Here is an 11,011-nt window from a genome sequence, read left to right as displayed (position 1 = left end):
AGTCCTTGGTGGTTTCATAATTGGTTTTATAAAAAATGACGTTATTTAACTAAATTGGATGTTCCCAAGAAAATACCTTGTCCACACGTAAGCGGGCTGGCATCGCTACTGCCCAATACCCTCTTCTACAAACAGGGCCATCGCTAGAAAATTTTCATAGGGGGTGCAAAACCAGTGGTTTGCCGACAAAATGGGCGTGGCAACATATACGGGCGTAGTTCTCAAACGATTATAATTATCATTGATAAAACTCGCGAATATTTTTTCTCGAACTGCTATATTTCATTTTTGCTCAGTGTCATAATTGCAAGGTGGCCAGCCAATCAAAAGGTCCCGATTCAGGGTGTGGCAGATAAACTTTTTTGAGCCACGCCAACTAATGCGAGAAAAGGCTAAAATATGCTCAGTTCAAATCAATTATTGACGGTTGTGGTTCTCTACTTAACTCAAGGATTCTATGTATGGAGTTAAACTCTGCACAATAACAGCAAAACAATGGTTCCATTTGTAACTCTAAGAAACTCTAATAACAGTTCAAAATAACAATCCTAGTCTGACAATTTTTGCAATATTTTCAAGCAAACCTAATATATATATATATATAGTATTCTGAAATTGAGCCAAGAAAATAATCAAAAAATTCAACCTGCATGTTCTTTTCTTTCATGTGTCATCTTTTCATTTGTCTAGATTAGTATCTTGGCTACAATTTGAAATCTAGTGACCTACAAACTTATTCACACTAAAACATCATTGAGAGAACGTAAAACGATACAGATTCCTTAGTCTGTACAAAACTTTATTATTCTAAACACGTTGTTCATTTAACAATTAGCAAACAGAAAATCTTCATTATAACCTTGCAGAGGGTTTCAGAGAAAATAAAAACTTAAAGGGCAGCAGGGGAAGGCCTTTAACTGTTGCGTACTACTTTAAAGGAAGAAACTTTCGCGGCAAGAAATTTTCACGGGAAGAAACTTGCGAGGGAAGAAACTTTTGCGTTTTTTAGCGTTTATGGTCTGAAATCGCGGATTATTGATACGCAAAACTTCCTGAAATACTAAATTTGCGAAAATTTATTTTTGTGAGATATCCAGAAAATTGTGCTGTTGATCCTCTTGAAAACTTTGACGAAGAATTATTCTGTTGGACAAATTTTACATCTTTTTCGTTGTTTCGCTGGTATCATGTTGAATAAAAATAGAAGGAAACCTCAATTGAATAGAAATGTTTTTCACGCGAAGTCCATGATTTTCGCTAAAACGCGAAAGTTTGTTTTTGGAAGGCTTCTATTTTGCTTCTTTCGCAAAGTTGATTCCAAAAATTTCCCAATTTGAGAAGCTTTCGTCCTGCGCAACTTTCTTCCCTTAAAGTGATATGACTTCGATCATGTGTTGAAGTTCATTATTAGCAAGAAATGTAACAATGGCGACCCTAGACAATTAACTAAAAACAACAGCTCCTTGATCTCTACATACAGTTTCAAATTATTTCTCTAGGAAGTAGGACAGATTTGCCTTTGTGCGAAATTTGAAATAGAGTTTCTGTATAGTGAATGTTGGTCATAGTGGGGTTCTTTGGCCTGCGCGCAGACTTCATTTTGATGCTTAATTGTGAAGCCAGCACGCATGTTAGGGGCCTTGGCTGTGACTGTAGTTTCCAGTTTATGAAAATTATCTTCTCCACTCCAACTTTTGCAGAAAGGGCCCGTATATTTTTTTACTTTACATGTCTGAGGGCCCGGTGGGGATCGCCACTTTGCCACCCGGGCCAGACCGCGCCTGGCCTTTAGCACGAGAGAGTTTGAGCGATCATCAATTATTCTCGTTAGGTTTACATAAATTTCAATAGTGAATGGTGCTGTCATCAACAACCGATATATCTATTTGAAAATGGCAAAATTTTCTGTCTTTCTTCTGAAAATTTGCCAGTTTCCACGAGTTTGGCGACAAAACTTCCATTTTCGAAGATTTGCCGTCAGAGTTAGGGTCTGGGGGTGTCACACTCTCCTCCCCCACAGCCCCCGTAGCAACAGCCCTGTCTACCAACAACTTTACTTAAAAAACTAAATTTACCCTTCCAAGTTGAATGAACAGTTCTGTAATGAGTAGAATACAGGAATTCAAAAGAAACAAAAAATAGTCTTTTCACAAATTTCTAAAAGAAGAAAGAAAATCTCACTAGGTAACCTTCCATGAATTTTTGGAACACTTATAACAAGGTAATTATTTTCAGTACATCAAACAGCTTCGCTTGTAACAACAATTCTTACGGCTATTCGTTTGCATTTTTAGGAAGCATAGGAAATCTGTATACTGCAAATTATAATTGTATCTGAAAAGGTGCAGTTTGTAAGCTCAGTTCAGTTCAGTTTAGACCCCAACCCACTGATCTCTATAAAAAAGTCTTTTATAGAGATCAGTGCCCCAACCCCAGCCAGAATGAGTTTAGCCTCTGGTTGAAGTCGAGATGATAACAAGTCATTGTAGCATTCAAGATGGCGCCGTCACAGGCTGAAACTGACTTCCGCAGACTTTTAGGAAAATGTGAAATAATGGTTTCTGATGCTCACAAGAACGGAGGAAATATTGAATGGAGAGTAGAAAAGGTGACTCTAGTGCAATAAATATAAGTAAATTAGATTTATATCCCATAACAACCTCGTCCTTAAACAAGAAGGGACCGGCACCAGCCTTAGCCTTCATTTATGCAATAAATAGTTATAAAACAATAGGTTCTATTCATCAAAATACACATGGAGCTAGAAATAAATTTATCTAAAGTTTTAATGACTTCAGGCCAGTCTGGCTAGTAGATGAAAGTTAAACAAGTTAAATTGTTAAATATAACAAAATATTGTGCAGATTTAAACAGTTTTCTGGCTGAAATGAGGCTGATTCAGGGGAACCATATTTGTAGTTTTTGTCAAATGATTTATTACTTTCTACACTCATCATTCATACCTTTATTCTTGACAAAACTAATCACCGTTTTTGATACTTCTACGTTTTCGTGAAATGGGCCACGCAAGGAATGCTGACAATTAAGTTCTTAAGATAATTTTCGAAAGAAAGTTTGAATTTAATAAGCAAGAGACTCCATTCTCATTAAATTTTTTCATCTTTCATTCTTTTGTGTTTCAAGTTCTTTTTATGTTTCTTTCTTTGAAACAATAAAAGAATAGCCATACTCTCCCAAACTTAGTATTAATATTCTTGCTGCCCTTTTTATTTGACAAAAACATCAATCCTAATACACTCGTTTTTTATAAGAAACAAAGGTCGACGTTGATTACTCCAGTTTCTTAATGTTCTGGAAATTTCAATACTCATTGTTTCTTGAGAGTCTCTTGTTAATGATGTCATGAATGATGTTATGAAATGTTTGTGACCTTTTTTGTCATGTCAAGAGATTAGCTTCTGTTCTGATGCTGTATTTAGATGTGGGAAGTATATTTTTATCCCTTGTATCTTTAAGTTCTAGGCCAATAGTGCAATCATGTTCTTGGATTTTCAAAACTTTTTTGTTCTCAGTTTTATCATGATTAACAGTTTACTAATTTTTTTTGCTTTGAGTAATGAAGTTTCTTAATTTTTTTCAGACTGTTTAGTACTCGTTTCTTATAGCCAGTTTCTTATATAAAAAAGTATGAGTGTACTACTTAAGCCTCAATCAGATCTTAGAAAATATTTTCAGTAATATATTGATTAAATTCACATCAGATGGTGACATATCTTAATTTTCCCATCTCTCAAGACATATGAATAGTTAGTTGCCTTAATTCTTATGTTCAAAACAGATCACCTGTTTGGATAATATTTTGGGAAGGTCCTCTGTAACAGCACTTAATGACCTGAATAAATGATTCTGATGTCCTATTTTCATGATGCTAATAAAGCTATTTGCCTAAAGTTAAAGAAAAAAGTGGACCTCCAATGACTTTTCTCCAAAAAGTGGCTATCTGTATGCTTTAAAATTAAATTAGAATGGTACATTTGAGACTGTTATTTAAAAAACTGTTTTTTAACAGAAGTCTTTTTTGGTTTTTTTAATTCTAGTATCTTGATGCACTTCAAGCCAGACTTCAAGACATTGGAAGGCAGTCAAAGTAAGTTCTCTTTCAGCATTGAATTTTTTAGCAATAATTTGAAAACAGAATACAGTAAAAACCTGCATGTAAGAACCTACCTTTCTGAGAATTTGGCAAAACAGGTTCTTGTATTAAAGAGTACTTAGTAGGTTCTTAATAGGTTCTTAATAGGAAATAGGTTCTTAGTAAGGTTCTTAATTTCTACAGGGTATGTATTATTGTTAACTATCAGAAAATAGCATTAAATCTGGTCTTTTTTCCATTCTAAATAAAAATTGGTTTACCAATGTTGCCAAAAACTCACAGACAATGGATCAATGATACTGTACTGTATATAAAATAGTAGCAATTATTGTTTCATAATGACAGCTCAATTTTAACATACATACATTGTGCATTTTCAGTTTTAATTTAATTTTCTGTTACCTTTTTGGTTTTGGGTAAAAAAGTTTATCAATTAAATGGTTAAACCCTACATATAAGAACCTGTTAATTGTTTGGGTAAAAAGGTTCTTATATTTTGGAGTATTAAAAAAGCAAATTTCTGCCAGAAGGTTCTTAAATCTTTAGGTTCTTACATGCCGGTTTGACTGTATGATAGATATAAGAGTTTTTGAATAGACTCTTAATGTCAACTAATTTCAATGTCCAGAAAAACAGATTATAATCTGTGAAATTTTGTTGAAGAAATGTTTCTGTTAATAGTATCAAATTCAAGCGTTATATATTCTTGCTCTCCTAAATACCATATTCTGTGCCATATAGTTTTGCTATTCAGACAAACTCTGAAAATGTATTCAGTAGCATGCATGCATAAAAGCCTTTGTGTAACCCTTTACTACCACTTCCTGAAACTTTTATTCTATTTTAAATGAATCCTTAAAGTTTAAAATGACCTTTCTTGTGCCTTTGCTTGAATTTGACTGAAAATCAGCCAAGTCTATCTTATGATCCATTTAAACTTTAACTTTTTGATGGCTGTTCAGGAATATTTTTGTTTATCATTGAAACAAATCTGCTTAGAACCACAGCCCTGCATGTCAGCTTGTTTTTGGTTGTTTGATTTGGCAGCATTAATGATGTTTTTTTTATCAACTTAAACAACTACAACTCTAGTATTTACATTTAACTATGTCCCTCATAGCGGGAAAAGACCCGAGGTCATCGTGTTCCCACTATGAGGGACACTTACAATAAACAATCCCTTACAAAGCATTAAATTATGTCTGTTCTACATATGTCTACATTTGGTAGTGACTCTGCTTGGCTAAATTAAGTCTGTCAACCAAAATCTACCCTATCAAATGCAGTGTAGTGGCCTTGCAGTTTAGCGGTCTGAACTGATCAGGTTCACTTCTAGTTCATGTGAAGAAAACCAAACATCTTTGGTGTGCCAGAAAATAGTGATTTTTTTACTTGTATATAACATAAGCTGCCATTGTTTACTTTTAAGGAAGCCAGACGATGACATACTGCGAGAATATAAAAGAAAAGTTGATTTCTTACAAGGTATTGTCAAGGCAGAAAACATGGTGAGTGTTTGCACTTGTCAAGTTTTTTGAACAGACAGAAACCTTGTTAGCATCAAATTTAATCTGAACATTTTTGCAATACACAAATTCGACTTATGGCCCCATTTTGGAAATTACTCCAAACTTGATTATATGACTTTTTAAGCTCAGATTTGGTTTTATCACCATAATTTTAGGCTGGATACAATTTTTCATGTTGTTTGTACTTGTATTTTGAATTTTATGGAGAAATAGAGTTTGAAAACTTGTAAAGGATTTGACCGCAAAAATGATTCCAGGGGAAACTTTTCCCCCTAGACACCAATCACAGCCAAATCCCTTTTTATAAATTTTTTATCTTTGTTTGGTCATAAGATCAATATCATGAGCAATACCATAATGAAAACTTCAAAGTAGACTAAAATCATTGCTCTCAATTCGAATCTGAGATTAAAAATTTTGCACAAAAGAATTTTCAAAATAAGGCCGTAAGTTGAATTGGTGTACTCTGTGCTAAATCTTGAAAAAATCCATTTGAAAATGATTGCTACATCATCAAATAATTTTGTTTAGCTTTGGAAAGAATATTCTAAGCTCTATAATTGTCTTGGAACATTGAATTGAATCAATCCATTTTGGTTTGAAGAAACAGTTGAATCATAAGCTAGGTTGAATTGAAAAAATCAAATTCAACTTTATACAGTCATGTATAAAAAGGAAAGATCTACAAAAACAATTCCAACAAATATGAGCTTGAAAAGCAGCAAGGTTTATGTTTTAAAAGTTTTTAATAAATACATCAGGTTTAGGTATGTCTAGGAATAGAGAAGACTTGTGACAAAATCTTTTTTCTGTTAGCCAACCACAGAGTCAAAAGTACGAGCTTGCCAGCAATTAATTCCTGTATCAACAAACCTTGTCAACGACTCAACCAAGGATGGTGAGAAATTAGGAACACATCTCAGCAAAGATGTTCACATACAATCAAAAGGAAGATATCATAAAGAAATGAGAAAAGAGTTATTAGGTAAACAAACTCTTGTTGTCTTTTTTGGCTCTATAGTAAACCTTTTGGCTATGTCGCAGAGAAGAGCCTACTTTCTAGAGTCAGAATGGTTATTTGCTGTTTATTGTTTTTCATTAATATTGTTATTTTTGTGTGTTCTTGGGTCTTATTTAAAGACGCAGCCTCCTCTCCCCTAAAGCATTTTTTTGTAAAGATAAATATCATTCTGAAAGGAATCCATTTGACTACAACGAATTTCTTGACTTGCTCTCTGTTAGTAATACTTTCAGTAGGCCAAGGGGACTGGTTTGGCAACGTCAACAGTCACGTTGTCGCGTTTCTGATTGGACTATTTCGATCCACAACTATTTATATGTGTTTCAAAGCTTAAAGTTTTGAATGCCTATGTTCTGACATCTTACTTTCTGAAGATGCATTGTAAAGGGATTGTAGCAACATATTGATCATCAAAAAACCAGTTATTTTTAAGTTATTCAGTTATTCAGTCAAGCAGGTTATTCAAAGCTATTTTCAATTTTCTTACCACAAGAAGATTGTTTTCTTAATCTTGGATAAAAATATTTTTGGAAGGAAAGAGGAATATTCAAAAATTTAGTGTAATGTATCAAGTCATTTGGCAGGCATTGTAGCAACAAATTGATCAATCAAAAACCAGTCACTTGAGCTAAATGCTGCTTTATCTTTGAATGTCTTTTAGTTTGAATTTAATCGTTGATTGCACTTTAATTTTCGAATTTCTTTCTAGGATATGAAGATTCTTCCAATGACCTGAGACAAAGAAGGTATTATACAAGAGCTATAGTTTGATATTCCGCCAGTGAGCAAGAGAACGTACTAAAACGTAGCCCTCAATATTTGATTAATTAATTCATATCATATGTTGGTGTATTAAAGTGGTCGGTTGTGAGTTACAACTCTAAGTCCATGCGTTATGCGCTCAGAATTCTTATCGTCAGGCACCACGCAGTCATTGGGCTAGCAGGGGCTTTAGGCCCCCTCCCACTTTTTTGCAATAATTGGTTAGAAAATTTTGCTCTAACGGATCCTAAGTAGTAGCAATTCTCCTTGGCTGGGCACCTTTTTTGTCCATTTTCTAGGTGTCTTATTTTGCCAAATCTATTTTTATTGTAATTGATATCTTCTCTGAATCGGACTGTTTATTAAAGTAGATTGAAAGAAGCAAGTATTTTCTAAAAGGGGCATTTTCCGGCGTTCTTAAGGGCGTGGCCTAAAAATTTTCGGTCATGCTCTTTTCAGCCCACCCACTTTGAGACTGGTGCGCGGTGCCTGCCTATCGTTTACATTTTTCAAAAGCCACTCGACTCAAAACCAGACCCCATGCTTCCTAAAGCACTTGATGTTCCAGTCCTTGAAGTTACTTATGAGGTGTTTAAATCTTAGCACACGGAAGCAGGTACCAACTCTACCTGGAAAATTAACTGGAACCAAATTTATTTCACGCTCAGTTTTGAAACTGTCTTGTTATAAGTGCTAGACATTGTTGTAGGTGAATTCTCCGAAATAACAAACGCTCTGTATCTAATCAAAAAAATTAACAATATAACGAGCATAAAAGCATGACTGTTGATTTTCAGTCCTATTCAATATCATATTTTGCTAAATATATTCGGAAACAGTGCCTAATTGAAGCCTTTTTCGAAAACCACTGTTTTTGCTAAATGGAAAGAGGGGGACCGGAGTGGGGTGCGGGGAAAATTTTTCATACCACGCCTCTCAAATTGCCGGAATCTGAAACCTAACCTAAATTTTATTTTTTTTAAAAAACTTATTTATGTTATCTTATTTTTATATGAATTTCATAACATTTTGAATAAATACGATAGCCAACATTACGAAGAGCGGCAAAAGTAGCCATAACAAATAATTTCCAAAACAAGTCAAGTTATCACAATTTGATAACGTAGCTATATTTTCCTTGAAAATCTTAGGGTATTCACAGAGTACCTTAAATAACCGGGCGCTATGCGACTGGTTTGAGCACCTCAACGGGATACGTACCGAAACCCAAAGGGTCGATGTGAACATAATTTGTAAATCTAAATACTCTATTCTCACACCACTGATTTTTGTTTCCAAGACCATCATAAGTTTCCTATACTACCCTAAATTATGCACTGCTCTGAAATGTTTTTTTTATTTTCATTTTTAGGGGAAAGTCTTCGTTTGATGATGAAACAAAAGAAAATGTTGATGATATTTTGAAATATCACCATGACGCACAAGAAAAGATTGCAGATGAAATGATAAAAATGGCGCAAAGCATGAAACATACCTCACTCATTGCTAATAACATCATCAAAAAAGATGAAAAGGTACTCACATAATTTGAAGGAATAAAAAATTTGTTGCATTTCATTGTTGAAGGGATGTTAAACCCAGTTAGTGATATATTGTCAAATGTTTTTGATATGCTGCCACAAATATTATAGAATTATTTTGTCGTATGAAATATTGAAATTCTGCCTATTGGACCCAAACGCGGTATTTATGAATTTCCAACTTTAAGGTTTTCAGTTAGGTTATGTTTGAATGCAGTTATGTATAACCTGGCTTTTAGGCATACTCACATCTCAATGCGACTATATATGCTGAATTTTGCATATTGGAAACAGCAATTATTGTTTTAAAATATAAATGATAAATAAGCAAGGAGCGTTATTAAACCCGATCACAATGTCCTTTTAAGACATTTATTGATATTGTCTATCAAACCTGTGATTTTCTATTAAGGAGTAAGGGGGAAGTTGGGGAATGGGATGGAGGGAAGGCTGTTATGTAGGGTGAACTCTAATTTGTTGGCTCTTTCGTAGATGCTTGTTTTCGTGGTAGTACCTTTATCTGCCTTTTTATTTTATTCATTGTATTTTGCATTCTATTTTAGACCCTTCAAAAATCAACAAAATTAGTTGATACCAATTTTCAAAAGTTGAAGAAAGAATCCGACCGGCTGGAAGAAATGAATAAGAGAGGGTGCTCGTGGTGGTTGTGGATTATGTTAACTATTGTTTGCGTTGTTTTCTTTCTAATGATTTTATTCATTAAATTCTTCCCTGTTCGCAATAAGTAACTACTCGTCATCAATCTATCACGTCAGTGCAGTTTTATATCATGCCCAGCCAGGGTGTACGATAGCGGGGATTCAGGGGGGGGGGGTCGGTTCCTTGTTTATGGAGAAAATTGGCCCTTTTCTACCGTTTTTTGCAAGGACCCTGCTTATAGTTCTCATAGTATTAGACCCCTGCAGTAGTATAGATACTGACAGTAGCTTACAGTAGTATAGATACTGAGTAAGGATTCACGCGACTCTTTATTTGACTAAACAGGCAAAATCTACCACGATAACTCATCCTAGCTATTGTGAAATGACAGGCAATCATTCTCAATTTCACATTCGTAATATTGCCCATACTTTAATGTTATAGAAGGCTACCCATCAATCTTAAACTACCATTTCCAACACTAACCCATCAATCTTAAACTACCATTTCCAACACTAACCCATCAATCTTAAACTACCATTTCCAACACTAACCCATCAATCTTAAACTACCATTTCCAACACTAACCCATCAATCTTAAACTACTTGAAGCAACCTACAAATGCTAGAAAAATTTTCGAGCTTTACCCTCCCTTTAACACTCTCTTTTTAATAGCTTTCTTTTCTCTTAAATTTAGCTATATTGCCATCTAATTTTATGTTAGGGCTGTGGGTTTGTAGGAAATATCATAGTTTCTGCACTACCGTACTTTTATCTTGTCAATATATATTCAATATTTTTGGCGAAATATAAAATAAAAACAAAAATTAAAGAACAAGCTTTCCTTGTAGTGTTCTAGCATTTATGCATACAATTACTTCAGATCGAGACTCTCTCCGTAGTCTCCTCTCTTTGAGTGGAAAAATAATTTTATTTTTGAAAACCTGTGAATGCGAATAACAATTTTCTGCTTCATGAATATATGCTTTAAAAGGCTCCACAAACATTTGTCAAAAAGAAAATCTGAAAGTTTTGGAAAGAAAATCTCAATCTGGTTTTGATTTGTTAACAAGACACTAAATGTCAAAGTTTTTATCTTATGTGTAAGAAGGAAGAACCGCAGGATAGGCTGTCCGCCGGATTCTGTGAATCTTGCAAGTGCTCCGATGAAGCCCTGTATGCCGGGGCGAAATATTAGTATTCCTTAAATTTAATTTATTTTGAAAATTTTATCTCGTCACATTGGATTCTCGTCATCGTATTGCTTTGTTTCTGAATATCTTTTTTATCTTATGCTTCAACTACCAATTATAGAGAACATGCTTCATTGTAAGGTTATGAATGTTTGTTAAAATTCAACTTTTGCAGCTTTAGGAAGCTGGG

At 34.2% G+C, this 11,011-nt stretch overlaps 1 protein-coding gene across 1 annotated transcript; it reads left to right on the top strand.

The window, feature by feature from the left end:
* The first annotated feature begins 2,456 nt into the window (after positions 1–2,456).
* On the top strand, positions 2,457–10,873 carry LOC135687702 (vesicle transport protein USE1). The gene is made up of 7 exons (XM_065204342.2): positions 2,457–2,608; positions 4,059–4,108; positions 5,544–5,622; positions 6,460–6,628; positions 7,374–7,410; positions 8,799–8,961; positions 9,531–10,873. The coding sequence occupies exons 1-7, from the start codon at positions 2,498–2,500 to the stop codon at positions 9,714–9,716; spliced, it is 795 nt and encodes a 264-aa protein (XP_065060414.1). The 5' UTR covers positions 2,457–2,497; the 3' UTR covers positions 9,717–10,873.
* The last annotated feature ends 138 nt before the right edge of the window (positions 10,874–11,011 follow it).

This window comes from Rhopilema esculentum, chromosome 20, assembly GCF_057945365.1.
Source record: "Rhopilema esculentum isolate cy_ngs chromosome 20, ASM5794536v1, whole genome shotgun sequence".
Lineage (NCBI taxonomy): Eukaryota > Metazoa > Cnidaria > Scyphozoa > Rhizostomeae > Rhizostomatidae > Rhopilema > Rhopilema esculentum.
The sequence above is the reverse complement of the archived record's forward strand: the minus strand, read 5'-3'. Positions and strand labels throughout refer to the sequence as shown.

Bases quoted from the DNA above. Each gene is read 5' to 3' on its own strand.
- LOC135687702 (XM_065204342.2), top strand. From the start codon at position 2,498: ATGGCGCCGTCACAGGCTGAAACTGACTTCCGCAGACTTTTAGGAAAA. The intron at 5,623-6,459 runs GTGAGTGTTTGC...TTTTTCTGTTAG, and splicing joins TTGTCAAGGCAGAAAACATG to CCAACCACAGAGTCAAAAGT. The intron at 6,629-7,373 runs GTAAACAAACTC...ATTTCTTTCTAG, and splicing joins AATGAGAAAAGAGTTATTAG to GATATGAAGATTCTTCCAAT.